Source organism: Pyxicephalus adspersus, chromosome 1, assembly GCF_032062135.1.
Source record: "Pyxicephalus adspersus chromosome 1, UCB_Pads_2.0, whole genome shotgun sequence".
Classification (NCBI taxonomy): domain Eukaryota; kingdom Metazoa; phylum Chordata; class Amphibia; order Anura; family Pyxicephalidae; genus Pyxicephalus; species Pyxicephalus adspersus.
Window position 1 is genome coordinate 23,257,263 of NC_092858.1, and position 18,585 is coordinate 23,275,847.

The 18,585-nt window shown below is 36.4% G+C and overlaps 1 protein-coding gene across 1 annotated transcript in view; it reads left to right on the forward strand.

The window, feature by feature from the left end:
• The window catches only part of TRPC4 (transient receptor potential cation channel subfamily C member 4), a 94,113-nt gene that overhangs the window by 33,723 nt on the left and 41,805 nt on the right, over positions 1–18,585 (forward strand). The window contains exon 2 of the mRNA XM_072403965.1: positions 2,223–2,623. Coding sequence (XP_072260066.1) covers positions 2,246–2,623 — 378 coding nt within the window. The 5' untranslated portion in view covers positions 2,223–2,245. The remainder of the gene's footprint in view (positions 1–2,222; positions 2,624–18,585) is intronic.

The window sequence follows — 18,585 nt, forward strand, 5'->3', positions numbered from 1 at the left end:
GTATAGTAGGGACATTATATTGTGAACCCCTTAAGGGCAGCTAGTGACATGACTATGGACTTTGTCAAGTGCTGTGTAATATGATGACACTATATAAATACAAGTAAATAAATACTATACACAACTTCAAGTCAGGCCTGCAACAAGCGTGAAAAGGAGCCTAGGGAAGGCCAGCATGACTGGGCAGACAGGGAGTAGATTAGAATAGGGTTTTTATTTAGTTTTGGAAGTTAGAAAGAGGTGGGGTCAAGGGGGTGGAAGTGAAGGAGGGGTCAAGTTGTTAAAAGGTCAGGATTAGGAAGTGGGAGGCCATTAGCTTAGAGAGGGTGAGAAGAAAGTTTCCCACCCTTCTTTTTTTGGGATTGTTTAGTTTTATTTAAGGTTTTGTTATGATGGTGTTCACAGTGGTGAGTGGTTCAGGTCCTCGGGGGTTACTGGTCATTTGGTTCAATATTACGGTGGATTGGGGGCCCATCTTTGGTGTGGAGTCTCCATGGTTTTGGTGGAATTGTGGTTTGATTTGGTGTTGGTCAGGGGGTTAAATTAGTAACCCCCTGGCCCTTGGTCAGGGGGTTATTTTATTTAAATATCACCTCAGCACTCCTAAAAGAAAGACCAAAAATTAACCAAATTAACAATATTTTTCTCTACAGGCCGGATTTTCCATTATTTTTAGGTGATGATTTTTTTCTAGTTCCAAAAATGTGTACAATACAGGCTATACAGTAACGGTCTAGCCTTTCCTCACACCAATCAGATGTGACAAGGCAGGTCCAAGGATTTGGCCTGAGGATATAAGCTGCCAATTGCGTTCAGTAGGCCTTATTTATAAAGCTCTCCAAGACTAGAAAACATAGACTTTTATGGGAGAACCTGGGTGATCCAAATACCATGGGATGAATTTCTTCAAATGTTTGCTATCTCCATTACGGATTTGCTCAATCACCCAGGTTCTCCCATGATAGTTTATGTTCTCCAGTCTTGGAGAGCTTTCATAAATCAGACCCAGTGGCTCAGCTTTGTCAGCCTGCAACAGAAAGCTAATTACAGAGTGCTAAGACTGGAAAGATCACCAGAACATTCAGTTGTCTCTGTCCCTACTAGGTAGATACACCATTGTCACCATGGCCATGCCAGGAAGTGATGGGAAATTCAGATTATTTAAGTAGTCATGTTAACAAGAACAGGAGAGAAATCTTCCAGCTGAGTCACCTATATTGGTGTCTAAAAGAAGACTTTGCTTAGATGCTTACATACTTTACATATATAGTTTGGGTTGATATATCCTTTAAAGGATTGTTGTATGCTTCCTATAACATTTTTATTTTTCATGCACGAGGACCTTTTACAAGGTGCCTTACTAATCTTGGCTTCACAGTTGTCAATAGTTAACATAATTAGTTGACACGCAGCTGTCTTGGACCAGCATGTCCACATGGAGACCTCAGTAAGGCTATATCCACACTTGCCATAAGTTTTTGGTGCATTTACCACATTATCACGCCAGGGAACCTCTGCATCTCAGGATACGCTACATGTAGTTTTTCCTCGCGGCCACTCCATATAGTATGAATGGGAGAGGATACCCCACTGTCGCAATCTGTCAAATATGCAAAACCAGTGGTGTGATATAAGTGACTGAGCAGTTGGCAAGGTGCCAGATCTCAAAGCTGGTCTGAACCTGCACTAAGTGAGGGAGACCTGCTTTGTGTGTAAAATGAAAATACTATGGGCTTGATTTATCAAAGCTCTTCACGACTGGAGAAGACTATCATTGGGAACCCTGTGTTGTCCAGCAAACCAGGAATGGATAATAAATAGCAAGGTATTTTAGGAAATCCATTCTGGGTTTGCTGAAACCCACATGATAGTCTATCTTCTCCAGTCTGGAAAAACGTTAAAAAATGCCAATGAGAGGGGAATAAACCATCCTAAACTGAATCCATTAGTAAAGAAATATTGGAACGGCCATTGCTGATTCGAGTCTTTCATCCTAATGCTGGCCTCACTAACCAATAAGTAGGTGACCCAGATTAAGCATGCAGAAAGTTCAGACTGTTCAGATTTCATTGGTAATGCCCTTTGTTCGTGCGTTAATTTCATTTAATTTTTGGGGAGCAGGGGTCTTTACTCAAATATAATTTAATTTGTATTTTTTTCTTCAACTAAAACTACTTTGCAAAACAAAAAAAAAAACAATTATGTTTCTTTTGGTTTTTTAGAGAAAATGATCATGGCATAAAAAATGGCTCAGTTCTACTACAGAAGAAGCAACAGTTCTCCTTTCCAAGACCGGATTCCCCTGCGCATTGTGCGATCTGAATCGGAGCTCTCACCATATGAGAAAGCCTACCTGATGTCAGTAGAGAAAGGTGACTATGCCAGCGTGAAAAAAGCTCTTGATGAAGCAGAAATTTATTTCAACATTAATATTAATTGCATTGATCCACTGGGAAGAACTGCATTATTGATCGCTATTGAAAATGAAAATCTTGAGCTGATTGAGCTATTGCTAAGTTACAATGTCTACGTTGGGGATGCTTTGCTGCATGCCATAAGGAAAGAAGTGGTTGGAGCTGTTGAATTGCTATTAAACCACAAAAAGCCAAGTGGAGAAAAACAGGTAGGTCAATTATATATAATTATATATATTCATTTTTCCATTATTGCCAAATTTTTTGTTATTTGTAAAAATAGACTTGTAATAATAAATCTGGTGCATTCTTTCTCACAGTTCCCTAATATTATTGTTGGCAGTTTAAAGATTAGTTTTTAGAATAGAATATAGCGGGTCTATTCATAAATGTCTGTACCCAAAATTTACCCACACTTTATCCATCCATTTTTCACATTGGATTCAACTGAATCATAGGCGAAAATGGATTCATCTAATTGAATCCATTTTTGGGCAAAAGTTGGGTGACTCAGGTAAAAAACTTTATAAATAGTTATTTTTTATACTTTATTTCTCTACTATGCTCAGAACTAAAATATAAAAAATGCCATTTTTATACCATTAACCGAGCCAGTAGTGACACCTTTCCCATAATGCTTTGTTATTTTGATGGGTATACTCTGTATTAAATAATTAAAAATGATCTTGTATTTTATCTTTTATAATCCTTTCTATAGACAAAAAGGATATAAATATGTATTTTAAACATATAAAAAATAGAATTGACCTAAATGAATGTAATTGCCCGGTACATTAAGGTTTGTTTCCTGCTGTTTAGCAGCCCCCGAAACTGCAAGTAGCTATTGATCTAACATCACTCAATAAATCTTTGTATTACAGTATAATATTTTCCATAAATATACCCTAATACACCTAAATCTGGCCATGGAACTCCTTTATGTTCCAAAAGTTATATCTTACAAAGTATATGTATAGTTCTAAAAATAAAAATGAAGGACTGATATAACCGGTCCACAGAACCTGAATACAGTATATCAAAATTAATTTAGATCTTTCTCCCTTAATAATATAGTGAAATACTAGTCTTTGCCCTGGTGGACCTAGGATATCACAAAAATTATAGGGTAAAAATACCAGCCTGAAAATCTCTTTCCTAATATTCATTTCTTTGTTCACTAGGTTAGTTAAATGCTGACTGGGTGGCAATTTTTAATGGAATCTCGGTTCTAGAAGAAAAGTTATATTAATTTTGCTTAGTGACCTGAAGTGCTTTAGGAATAGTCTTGTTTTATTCTGATAAATATAACAAGTCATTTTAGTAATATGCTTGTTTGTGCTGTGGTTTTAAAGTTTATTGTTGGAAGACAATTATTAAAAACAATGTTTAGTGAATGATTTTATTTAGATATATCCTTATCCTTGGCAACAGTTTGTTGAGCATCAAGAAGAAAATTGTTAGCATTATGGGAAATGTGTGTCTACATGTTTGCTTGGATTCTATCTCCAGTTCCTGCCTGCTTTATTTATATTCTCAGATATTGAAGTGGTTATCTGAGTAGTTTGAGAATAATTGGATGTATTTATCGTTGTATTCATACCTATAGTCTGTACTGTACTAAAAGTATCTATTCTATTTTTTTCACTATTTTAGTTTGTCTGTTCCTGATGCCGGCTGAATAAAAATGCTGCATGATAACGGACTGATTTATTTAGTAGGTAACTGTTAAAGAGAAGAATTTTTACTGAGTGGTCTCGGCACAATTGTAAACTGTTGGCTATCTACTAGAGCCGTGTTTCTCAACCAGGTACCCACCAGAGGTTGCTAAAGAATTCCTTGAGCAATGAGCAATTTGTGTCTTTCTTGTCGGTTTAACTGACACCAATGATTTGATTAATGGTTTTTGGCTACCTGTAGGGGTGACATTCTTTCAACTGGCTAGCAATGTAGAAGGCATGCTTTCTATTGACTACCAGGTAATGTACTGCAGACGGTGAATTATAGCAGGGGTTTCTTAAGACATGAATGTTATTTCAAGAGGTTCTGTTAAAAAGCTTTAAAGGGAGTCCTGTGTTCTTGGATAGAGAAATTCTATCTGAGAACACATACTACAGGGCTGCAGCAGCGATCCTGATTGCTGTTGCCGTACTGTACTAGTAGTATGTGTTCTTAGATAGAGTTTCTCTATCCAAGAACACAGTGTACTAGATGTGATGAATGGGGAAAATTGTCTTCATTCAACCTCTAGTGCCCGGAGATCACCTGTAGTCACAGCTGTGACCGCAAAGTTCCCAAGGTCATGTGACCGCGGGAACTGAACTGCAGGTGAGCTCTGCAGTTCCACTACGATCCCGGGGGCACTACAGGTTAATTAACCTGTACTGCCCCGGGGATCTCATACTCTTCTCAATGATTGCAGTCACGGCTGAAATCATTGGGAAGATGCCCCGCACTAGAGGTATCTCTTACTCTGTATGTAACACACTTTTCAGCACAGTAATAGGATACATTTGTTACATTTTTCTTGCAGTGGATAAAAGAAAAATGTAACAAATGTATCATAATATTACTGTGCTAGAAAGTGTGTTACAGAGTAAGCGATATCATGTCATTGTAGGATAATCTGTAAAAAAAAAAAAAAGTTAAACACAAACACTCAATAAATTAATTTACCATTCATTTTTATTTTGTTTTTGACACATTTTTTATCCAAATTTTTGCCGTCGAATCTCGTTTTTTTTCGGGTCAGGTCTATCCGAATTTTAACAGCCATATTCGGGTCGAATAGAAGAACAACCTGAACTCGAACACCAACACTACTTAATACTATCATAGACATTTATTGTATATTAGGAAAAGGTGTCTCATTGTATGGCAGAGAAGGTTTTGGTTGAACAGTATAAGTTCTGTCAGACATAAGGCTTTTAGTAAATTCTAAACGCTGAGATTCCTGGAACCAGCCAAGAGATTGTTGGATTCCTTGGTGACCTGTCCTGGTCCAGGTCTTCTCCAGTGGATTGTGGTGCAGTTCCTAAAAGTGATAAGCCAGTTCTTGCCTTGTGGTTGTTTCTTCTTCTTTGGTGGAGGAACCGCACCTCACTCACAACAGTTACTGCTTTTTCACTCTTGTGAACCTTACCTGCAGGTGAGACATCCATGGAGAATAGATGGGGGCAATAGTATATGGCTTGATACCACTGTGAAATGTACAAAAGCTGGTTCATTAAGAACCCATGCAGCATGGGAAGGGCTACATGGCTAGCAAGGTGCCAACTGTCTGAGGCTTCCCAGGAACTATCATTTTCATCAATGGACTGAACTAGCCCTAAATATTTCTGTGTCATTTTTATTCCTGTCTATTCCTGTCTATGTCTACTGCTTGACATTTGGACTCTGTAACAGCAAGACCAGAAATTAGATTAAAGTTGTCATCAGGTGAACCTATAATGTTGTGCGTAATAATTCTTTATAGTCTACAAACATTCAAGCATGGTTTGCATTTTTTCTGGCTCATCAATACAAGATACAATACATCAATACAATACATCAATGACATACCAAGTTTTTCTGTATTAAATTAGGCCCAATAAAAAATATAGCAATTAGAAGAATGATAGCCCGATACAACCATATATGATTGCCACCATCATTCTTTCCTGTAATGTACATTTAACCTTACACTTTAGAAGTCTTGAAATAAAAGGTAAAATCCACCACTTTTTGTAAATTCTACCAATATATATTATTAAAATTGTTCTTACATGAGATCACTTGTGCTATAAGTTTCAATACAACATTTCTAATCTCCACTTTCATGTCACAAAAATGTCATGAAATTGTTTCTGTCATTTTATAAATGTTTTCTGTTGGCAAAATTATTTGGTTTCAATTTCATGAAATCTAGAACTGTATATATCATTTTTTAAAGTTTGCTCCAATATAGAATTTGTTTATCTTATGAAATCACAGGCTAGATAGGAAACACAAAAACATTTAAAATGCCTCTTGGACTGAAATCAGAATTCTTAAAGTCACTGCAACTTCTTTAATTTCATTTGGGTTTATTCTTTAATTATTTAAAGAAAATACTTTATAAACTAGCTTATGCTGCATCTCAAAGCCGTAAATAAGTATAGCATATTTAAAATATGTTTAAATTAAAAACTGGTGTAGTTGGGGTTAGATTTCATTTTAGAAGTGGTTAAAATAGTTATAACTTGATGTAAGTTTAGAACTTCAATCATTAAACTTTAGAATCATTATTTTTTTTCTTGTTTGCTTACAAGAACTGCTAATGCTCCTCAGGAGAATATACTTGTACATATGAGTTTTGAGATTGTGAAATGTGTATCACTGATGACATAAAATTGGCATATCTTTAGAGCTTGACCACTTTTATAACATCTGAACTCTACGCTTAAGGCAGATTTAGACCTGTCTAAAGTCAAGCAATCCTGTGCAGCTCCCGGTGGCTGGCACCTAGCTGGCTGCTCGGTCACTGGCATGAGTTCTTGAAGAACCAGTGTTTGCACATTTAATAGCTGGCGGCAGTGAATGATACTGTACCACTCACTGCCGTCCTCATTAATTTTTTATGGGGCTGCCCTAGGAAGAAGCTGCTTGTAGAATCCCCTGCAAGGCAGCAGTTTACTGTAAAAGGAAATAACCACACCACAACCACATGGCCAATCTGAACATAGCCTTAGTCAGTTTGTCCAAGCTTCCTGCAGAAAGTCGGGAGACTTAATCCCATCCCTTTGTATTATTCTAATCCCTTGGGTCTTACACAGGACCAGATTTATATTTTTGTATCCTTTATGCAAGCTACCTATCACCTTCTCCTCCGCAAATGCTTTTTACACTTTTTTAGTATTTCTCTAACACAGCAGTAAATAAGGAGTTATTTACAAAGAATAAGAAAATGGCTAGCATGTATGTGGCACTGGAGTACTGGAGGACTGGAGTTGAACTGGTCTGGTAGAAAAGCTGTCAACCCTGCATAACCTTACACAGATACACATACTCACAGATACACAGAACATTATTATTATTATAAATAAACAGGATTTATATAGCGCCAACATATTACGCAGAGCTGTACATTAAATATTTGATGTTCCATATCAATCTACATGTAACCTGCACAAAAATGATGGATTAAACTTTACTACTATCACACTAAAATTAATTACAATAAAATTGCCCTAATATTGAAACAAGCAAACACATAGGAATGAACTGACACTATCATAAAAATGTCTACATGTCAACCAGTACAGCACTGACAAAAACCAAAACACGTCTGTTAAGACACAGTCTGACAATTATGAAAATTCTGCAGATATACACTCAGTGCCATGCTGTCTCAAATAGAAATATGTTCACAAAGACACAGACAATACTAGACCTTATGCAATGCACCTCTGTACACTATGCCATGTGCATCGTGGCACACTGCATTCCAGTGAGTAGAACTTTAACAGACATTTAATTTAAAGACTTTTAAGCGAAATCATAAAGCACAGGTTAAGCTAACCCCTTCCAATTCCTTAAAACTAAATTGCTAAATTTCCTCCCAGTCAGAGATTGCTTAGTGACCTCCACTAATTCAGGAAGCCCGCTACAGGTAGTCTCCAGGTTGCCTTATCCATTATCCAGCCCACAAACTAATACCAAACAATTGATAGCACTACATGGCAGGTAATGGAGCAGGATATACTGCAGAGGTTTGGGTTACAAAGAGGTAGTGAGAAGTTGCAAAGAGTTCAAAAAGAAAAGGAGGAGGACTGACCCCAGCTGGTAAACATTGCAAGCAATGATGAGAAGACTCCGCACTGATATCAGTTATCAATCTTTTGGTGAACCAGCAGTAGTGACAATGCTCAGTCAATTGAAAGGATTGAGATGGTGGTCATGGAACTGATACCAGCTGCCAAGGATTCTGCAGTGCCAGTCGAAGTATAAAGGAGTAAGACATTTAAAAGAAAAAAGGGGAGCAAGGCCAACAGCCACAAGTTATTTATGTAATTTATAGTTTAGACAGGTATGTGGCCCTCCAGCTCCAGCCGGAAGGCTACCTACATCCTCTTTCAGGAGTCCAATCCTCTGTGATGTCTTTTCAGAGCCTTAAATACTTTTTCTTCCTGTGTAACTTCATTCGTAAAGCCTCTTTACACTGCACATGGTGCATTCCCAAAAAGCCACTGCTCACTTAACTTTTCATTATATTGTTAGCTGTAGTCAACAATAAGATAGATATATACAAAAATGATATGCAGGTATCGAGGGTGTGGGGTGCAACTGGGAGGGTGCCCAAAGCCAAGGGGTTGGGCTTTAAAAAGAAACACTGATCTCATGACTTTCTACAGGCTGTAAAAAAATAGGAGAGGAAAATAAGAAAGGAGAAATCTGTATCTGCTGGCAAAAATATAGATGTACAGTATTTCATATTTACTTGACAAAAAATGAGCATTGTGGAAATGATGTGAACAGTGGGTGCCATTGGAGAACATTGCTGGCAGGTGCCATAGACTAGAGGTAATGGCCCTGATTTAATAAAGTTCTCCAAGCCTGGAGAGGATACACTTTCATCAGTAAAGCTGGGTGATAGAGCAAACCTGGAATGGATCTGGAAAACCTGGAATGGATAGCCAATGACATTTAAGAAATCCATTCCAGGTTTGCTTTATCACCCAGCTTCACTGATAAAAGTGTATCCTCTCCAGCCTTGCAGAGCTTTAAAAAATCAGTTCCTATGATGGGATTTTCCTGTCATTATTCCGGTCTCTGTTGCTATTATGTTTTTTTTTTTCTAGCAATAGCTTCTCTCAAATATCATTAGGGAATTGTTAGGTTGTTGGGATGACTAATATTGTGTTTCTACATTTATGTATTTTTTCTGGTATCTTCTAAAATCTTTTTGATTTATGTATCAAAAAGAATAAAAGAGCTGCCTAATGGCTCATAAATAAATACAGCCTTCTTGAGATGTCTTATTTTTAGAAATCAATACTTAATTTACTAAACACTATTATGTCATTATTTCTCTTCTGTGATTTTTAATGACAGTTTTACTACACTTGATTTTATTTAAAAGAACTCTTTGTATCAATATATTATCTAAAGTGTATAGATAGTTGAAACATTGCTTTCTATTTTATCTACATACATTTGAAATATTGAATGGGCATATTTCATATTTCCAATTTGCAGTCAGCGAATGGGGCAGGTGTGCATGGATATCTTTCTCTGACACCTTTTGTTTACAGCTGTTGTACTAAAATGATACCTAAACAGCACACAAACCTTCAAGAAAAGGTAGGAAAAGCAAAAAATACAAAGTTTTTCTAATAGATATATATCAGTATTGTTTTTTTTTTTCCCTCTGTTACCTACTGAGAAGATATCCATTCCTGTCCAATAGACACAACAGAAAATTAAAAGTTGTTTTTTCCAGTGTGTGGAGTTCCAGGGTTCCACCTTAAAAAAATGCAGACAGGTCTTTATTGCAGAATCAGACAGGCAATGTCCCTTTGTGTAAATAAAACATATTTACCTGGCAGATTGCTGTCTTTTTGTGCCTAAAAACGTTTATCATTGAATGCCGGGGTACATTGTTGAATACATGGTTTATTCTCGCATCCCCTGCAGCTGCTGGAGCTAAATGAACTCCTGCACACATGCACAGGATATACATCATTCTGGCCCAGCCAAATAAGATGGGCAATGATCAAAAACAGGAAGTCAAGAAGAAAGAAGATGGCGGCACCTGCCACCACTTGCGTAGTAGTATTTTTTTTTTTTTTTAGTTCCACTTTTATTATCATTCAAAGTGATTTCCACATTGGAGGACTTCCATGTTCCTGATACATTAACAAATACACATTTTTTTAATTTTCCAATTACTACCTTTTAATGATGGCCCTCAGGAGAGAGATTGTAAATATTCCCAACATGAAAACAGGCAAAAAAAATGAAATGGGGTTAACTTTATTAAAACTTAACCCAACTTTTTAACCCAACTTAATTAAAAGCAAAAAAAAAAAAAAATAACAAGTGTTAGCTTTGGGGGTGCTTCAAAATCCTCACTCTAAGTAAGCAGTTAACTTTTACTTTAAATAACTTTCCTGCTATTTGTTGTATATATTATGTAAACGTTCCTATTATTTGAATGCTGCATCTGCAAAACACAAGATTAGATATATGTACATAATTAGAACAATAACCTGCCAGCCCTCTGTGTGATCTATCGGCTAATTAACTTATATTTTTGTTTTTTCACCTCCTTCTCAGAATATGATTTTAGAAGCATAATTAGACAAATGAAATATATAAAATAAAATCGTATGGCTAGTGCGTAGTGTTGACAATCGATAATATGAGTTAGTAAATCACCCAGGAAAGTTTCTTTTTTTATTGTTGTGATACAACAACCAGTCACATGTTTACTAATTAGCATTGCATTTTCTTTAGAAAAGTGCAAAGGAAGAAAAATACAACATTGGCTGGGAAAACAAATCAAAATGTGATTTTATTTTTCTAGTTCAGAAACATTAAGGTGGAACAATCACAATGACTTCAATTATGGAAGCATAATTATACAAAGTAACTTCCTTTTTTTGGTTCTAAAGTACATCCATATATATGTACATTCACCGTTAAATTTACCAGACAAAATTTCAATTTGTAGTCCTAGTGCAACTGATGACGGAGGGAAGGGGCGCAGACTTCTTTGTTGCCTAATGAAGAGGTTGGACATTTTAGTAAATTACTTCCACTTTAGTCACTTTCACTTGTCAGTGCAGGTCAACCTAATCCCACCTACATTTGTACCTTTGAAATGCTCTCATTTCACCCCATTGCCCTTTCAAGTACTTTCAGTTTTGGGGGAGCATGTGACAGCTTCCATTGGTGCAGGTCTGGGATCTGAATGGGCAATCACTTGGCTCAAACATTATTATGTGGGGAATGAGAATGTCATCAATCACACCTAGTAATCTCCCCCCGTGCCTTTTCCTTCCCCTTGTGGACTCCTATTTTAGGTACTTGGCTTTATTGTCATCTCTGGAGGTTACCAATACTGGACATGTTAAAAAATCCCATACGAGCCCATGCTCACCCTTTTGTGGCCCCTACCCCTACCATTCTGTTCTTGTCTGTATTACTCTTGCATTTTCTATATATCCCTATCTTTTCAATAATAATACAACTTTAGGAACAAAAGGAGCACTAAAGGAGTATTTTCCATTTTGGTTTGAAGGGAATTACTGCAAATGCATCACTTTGTGAAGGGCTATGGTTAGTTTATAATTCTTCACTAGGCAGCATGGAGGTTGTCGTGTCCTGTGGTGTGCTTTCTGCACATTGCCATGAAGAATGCCTGGCAAGAGCTTTTACATGATCTGTTTCAAGGTCATTAGGCATCAAGAGGTCACTTTCCTTCTTAGCCCAGCTATGCAAACCATTTTTTTTTTCACATTGCAGTCAATATAGTGAAAGGGGCTTCATTTGCTTTACAGCAGGGGTGTCAAACTCTGGACTTTGGGGGCCAAATCAGCCCCCAACATCCTTTTTTTTTGTCCCCCAAAGAAATCCTAAAAATGAACTGCAGCTGGTCCGCTGTTGCATTGATTTCCGGCATCACTTGCATCTATAGACCAGCAGGCTCTCTGCTTTTACATTTCCCGGTATTGGACTGTTTTATAGACGCAAGTAATGCCGGGAATTATAGTAGCAGAGCTATTTCAATGATAGGGAATTCCAGCCACACATTGCCCACGTCTGGCATTTCCAGCACTCCCGCTCAGCTGTGCTTTTCCTTGCTTCTCCAAGGCATGGACTTGAATGGTTGGATTTTCAATTTTTCACAAGAAAATTGTATTTATTATTGTTAGCCCGTGCAAAAAAGATACAACTGAAATTTAACTCAGAAGGCTACAAATAGAGAAAGAGGCATAAGATTTTTTCTTATATAGGCTTGTTCCAGATTGAATGTGAAGCAAAACCTTTTTGTTTCTGTATGAAAAGGGTTTATATATAATGAGAAGGAAAAACTTCCTAATTTGTTTCAATAATTTTTAAGCTTGGCCCTTGACTTTGTTTAGGTTTTTAATTTTGGCCCTCTGTGTATTTGAGTTTGACCCCCTGCTTTACAGTCTGGAAGCATACGCTGTAGAAACTAATTGTGCACGGCACCCAACAGTGTTTTTTTTTTATCATTCAATGGTACTGCTTGAACTGGTATTCCATTCCCCAGGCTGTAGTACTGAGGAGAGAGGAAGTGCAATGCTCATACTGCTTTACAGAGATTTATTAATATTATACTATTGTTTTATTAGAAAATAAGCAGTTTTGGGGAAGTTATGGTTCACATATACCACTACATTAGGCTCTAACTATGAAACAGGGAATCAGGCATTCCCTCAAACATTCTTTTGTGGGAATCTTCCAGGTCCATGTGTTTTAATAGCAGGTATTGATTCAGTATTTGAATGTTGGAGTCTCTGTTTTATAAATAGAGTCATTTAAGAATATAATGTATTGTTTTAAATAGACATAGTTATGGATAGGATGGCCATAAGATGATAACAAAAGACATCTGCAATTTCCATATTTCACATTTCCTACAGCTAAGCAAATACACTTTAAAGCGTTAAACACCAATAAAATATATAAAATGTACTTAGTGAGCATTAAAAAGGAGAGCAGCTCACAGAAAAAAAAGAAAATTCCAATTATAGAAGACTAGAAAAGAAACAATAGCTGGTTTTATTTCTTACTTGACAGGTAAAGAAATGTACACTCAAGGCAAGTGAGCCACTTATAATTATTATCTAACGTTCAGTTGCCTGTGTTATTCATAGGGTATTCAATAAAAAGGTAAAACATTAGAATTACCAGGATGATCATTTCTTCTTTGTGTGTTCTACTTTTAAGTATAGTCAAGTATAAAAAATGTTACTTCTGCGTCCTGTAGAGATATAGCAGTGCACAGGTAGAACCACGGTATACGGGAGGGTGGGGGGCTCAATATTTGACGTATGTCAGATAGCACCAATGCACATAATTCTGCAAAGAGTAAAGATTCCAATTGCTACCCCCCACGTAGCTAAGTATTTATTGGTTTTAATTTTAGAGTGCTTCATCAACAATATTTGTATTCTACTGACATAGAGCACTTTATCCTTTGCAGCGCTAGATCCCAGGTTAGAATCTCGGCCAGGACACTATATGCATAGAGTTTGCATATTCTGTTTGTGTTTGCTTGAGTTTCCTCCACATTCCAAAAACATGCAGTTAGGATAATTGACTTCCTCCCAAAAATATCATTTTCAATTACATTTTATTTTGATTGGCAGTCCTAGGAACTGCCAGTGGTTAAGACACCAAAATGATAGATGTAAACCTCCATTCTTCGTTGATCAAAAAGCAGTTATCTCCCCAGAAATGTTTTCAAGTTGGGTGAGAAGAAAATGCAGGTGGGTAGCTCCCTTTGTAATGTGACCCAACAATTCAGTAATCACCCAAAACAGCCAGGTGGTTCCTGAAAAATGTAGGGTGGTGCACCCATCTAAAAGGGGCTGGGAAGAAAACTGGAAAAGTATTGTTAACTCTCTATGGAAACCCATACATGGCTATTACATTGTGACCTATGGACATACACTATTACATCAATTCATTTCTTTTTCATTCTGGACTTCCTCAATGAGCTGTCTGTTGCTTTTTCCTTATAGGTAATTTACAGCAGACATGCCAAATGACGCAGTGACCCATGTCATCTTGCATGGTTTTGGTAAAATTTCTTCTGCAAAGTTTGTGCACTATAAGCTCAACAACAGTCAACAATCTAGAAAGTCTGAATAGCTGTGTGATAAAAACTTTAACATTTGACTAATAAATCATGTGAGTTCACATTATCTAAATTACTCTAGTTTTATGGTAGTAATTATAATTACCAAGTGATTTAGTTGCATCTTGTCTGGTAATTAATGCTTTTAGGAAGACAAGTTATATTTTCTTTTAAATGGAATAAAAATGAATGCATCACTTTGTTCTCCATACTATCTGTTCTGTTTGAATTGGTTTACAGATTTTAGATATGAAGTTGCCATTACAATAGCACAGTACATTTATTCTAGATAAAATAAATTGACCATAGATGTGTTCTAATATTTTATATTTTTCACAGACTATTTTTAAAGGTGCCGAGCTTTCAAATAAATGTTGTGCCTCCTAAAACTCTTTCATTGTTACATTTTAAATTGTGTGAAGGAAATTTGTAATTTGGAATCTTTTTCCCACTTTTTTCCTATATTTTATTGGTATTTAACCACCTGGGCATTACACTGATGTCTAGATTTCTGTACCAAAAGCGGTACACTGTTTTTCATGAAATTTTTTTTTTTAAATTGTGGACCTGTAACCTACAGAAATATGTCCAAAGAGGGTTCTAGTAAATATCATGAATATAAAAAATGTTTGAAACACACAATCATGTAAAAAAAAAAAAAAAATACTTTTAATAAAATTAAAACACAAAAATCAGTTTAAACAAGAATACATAAATAAATGAAAAATACTGAAAATGCGATAATTCGGTATACTGTATATATATATATAGTATATAGTAATATATTTTTCTAAAACACCTCCCTAGTGTGGTAAATTTTAAAACAGTCCAACGTCACATACCTATAGACAAAACCACATAAATATATTTTGTATTATTTTGTATTGGATTAGATACAGGAGTTTGTATCCAATCCAATAAAAAATATGAATTTGAATTTACCAGTTATATACTTTGTATTTATTTTATATTATTTTGTATTGGATTGAATACAGGAGTTTGTATTCAATCCAATACAAAATGTGTTTGAATCAGTTTGAATTTGAATTTCCCGCACACGCGCCAACGTCATCGCCGAGGGACACGTACACGCTACGGAAGGAGAAGAGGAAGCTGGCCGGCTTCTTCTTCTCCGCCGGCCGGCTTCTTCTTCTCGGAGAAGGCACCCGACGCTGGAGAGGAAGATCGACGCTGGAGGACGACACTGGAGAACGACGCTGGAACACGAACACGACGCTGGATGATCACAACGGGACCAGGTAAGTGATGATTTTCATACAGTGAGAAAAGTTTGGGTTTATCGATCATTGCAACTTTTTTTTAACCCGAACCAAGGTCGGGTTTAAGGGTTGGGTGGTTTATGTTCTTTAAAGAAAACAATAAAATAAACCAAAAACTAAGGTAAAAGTATGTATCTGTTTAGATAGACTAAGTCTAAGTCCAAAAATAAAGTCACAGTGACGTTACTGCTTGTACTTGGTCTTTGTCTGGTAATGGCCAGTCATGGCAAGGAAACTCAGTATCTAATGTTCATTGCCCTGTGTAGCGTAATAGCTTTGGAAGAGATTATCCAAAGGTTTGGGTTGAGTAAGGGATATTATGTACCCTTGTAGTCATTTCTCGGTGTGTGGTAGGGGCTATCTGGGGCAGCCCTATTAAATGCTCACTGCCCGTGCTTTTTGGGCAGCTATGATTTGATGTGTATGGTTCTTCCAGACAGGGTATACACTGCCCCCCCTTTTTTCCTGGACACTCAGGTTTCATACCTGTTAAAGAGCCTGGTTTCAATGTTAGGGGACACTCCAAGCTGTTTTTTGAATATTCAAAACTGAAGTCCACTGTAGGGCATCCCCCAGCTTTTTTAAAGGTTTGTGTGGCACGATGGTCTCTTTCGTTGCCTAAGCATATTAAATAATATATTTTCTTGCATTGCTATTTGTTACCCAGGACAGTGCCTGGTTTCTGCCTTCTTTCTTAGAGCCAGTAGTTTGCCTATTAGCCCTAGAAAAGGGGAGAACCTACAAGCCAAATTCACCTTTTATGGACTTTAATGGAGGTTACCAGCAAACATTGTGTTCCTGAACTTTAACGCAGTCAAGTTCACCAATTGGAAAGAAATATTAAAAAATTAAACATTTGTAGTCATAAATTTTTTTCACATAAATTTATTTTACCTTATAAATAGATTTGTGTTATATAAACCCACCAATTCATTTAGTACCCTGATGCCATGTTTGGACATTTGAGAGTCACCATTCAAACATACATCAAAAAGAAAAGACCTTGAATCAGATTAAATGAAAACACAGCCCATGTATAAGATTTTCCCGACTCAGCAGATTATATGAGAACACTGATAACTCACCATCGAAGTTCCTGGAAAGCACTAAATCAATGGTCCATAAATATGCAGAGAAAGAAAATTTCAGTCCATAAATATGCAGCAGAAAAAAAGTGCAAAGGCTTCTTTTGCTTGGCAAGACCTCCTCCCAGAATGATGGAAAAGGATTGTCTAAAAATCTAATGTGTGTACGTAGCCTAAAATGTGCATAAGTAAAAATCTGTCTCATAACAATGAAAATTTGTCCCACCACCTATGATATATCTGTCAACGTTTTGTGCAAAAAAACAAAAATTCACCCACCCACACTACAGGCTTATTTTGTTTGACAATTTGGTTAAAAAAATCTCCTTTATGACTTTAGCAAACCAGGACTTCATTATGTCAAAAAGCCAGGTCTGTTTTAACTAATGAAAGAACTTATCTGTTTGAGGTCCAAGCAAGTCAAAGTGGGTGGTTTCAAAACTTCTGTTTTGTTTTTCTTTACATTTTGATCATTTTGATATGAACCATGCAAATAAAGTATTATTACATGTTTGCATTAATGTCATGTGAAGTGCCTGGGGGTATACAGCCTTACCTGTGATTTTTACAAGGGACGCTTTAGGCATTAATTGTTTTCATTTTGTATTTTCCTTAAATTTTAAATAAAGCTTAGACTCAAATGTAGTTACATTGGAATTGTGAAACTTTCATAAACTTTAATTTTTCCAACAGCATCTTCAGATAAAAATGTTGTTATTTTTTCATTGTTTTTGCTAAGACTAGTTGTCATGCTTTAAGCGTAGCATTCTCCCACAGATACTTATTTTATTTCCTGGAGCCATACCCCATAGCTGTACCAATTGCTGTCATTTCAAATTATACTAGCTTTTCTTCTAGTTCATCTGTGTCTTACCCTTTCAGGGCTTGGCATAGCTTCAAATAGCTACAAATTATTTGATGCTGGTTCTAGCAGCTGAAATGATTATATGTACTCCTCTCTGCAAGAGGCAACTAAAATGTTACATTCCAGATCTTGAATTTCTCAGCCCTATCAACATCATCTCACTACAATCATGAAAAAATGGATGGTTTGGAATTAATTAAAAGGAAAATTGTATCTGCCAAGAAGATACAAACCAGTCAACTTTGAAAAATTGGATTTGGTGTCAACTGATAAGGATAACATGGATTTTTAATGTTTAGTTTGTTTCCTAGATAAGTAAATAGTTTTCTCTTTGGATCGATGACTTGTTCCCTGCCTGTAGAGTAATGCCAGCACAAATGACAAATCCAATTATTACCCTAATTTAATATCCTGACTATATCTGAATGAAACAAAGTTTAAGATAGTTAAATATACTTTTCTTTTATCTGGAATACTAATGTTGCAAGGTTTGCAAGAATAGTCTTGTAAAGTTTGCTCAGAGCAAAAGTTAATGTTGCTTTTCAAATAGATTTCTGCTTGCTTGGCCATACAGAGACAGTTTGCATGAGTATCACCTATTTTTTCCTTATTTAGTAATATTTACCAGAATAGGTAATGTGAGATATATGCGTTTATTATTTCAGCCAAATTCCAAATGAGTTTCTATAAAGCAATGTTGTATTTGCAATGTATTAGCTATGTTTTTCTGTAATACTTACTACAGCATTCACAGTTTAAATATTTCCATGCATGATGCACTAAAGACAGACGTTTCAGCCTATTTACCTCTGAAGAACCCTTGAAATGATTTTGGGTCTCAGGGAGGTCCTTCTAAAACCAGTTTTTGAGAAGTCAAAAGGAGCAATTTAAATTGGGAGCCAGTGGAAAGATCGCACCCATATAGTGTGGGCATCCTCAAAAAGGAGGTCAATCAGCCACAGTTTGAGGATCCCCAATCAGTCTTTGGAGGAACCCTGGTTCAGAATGGCTGACTTAAGCACTAAAGAACTAAAGCTACAACTTTAACATCTGTGGGAATAAAGGGGATTAACATTCCAATTCACATTAGGCA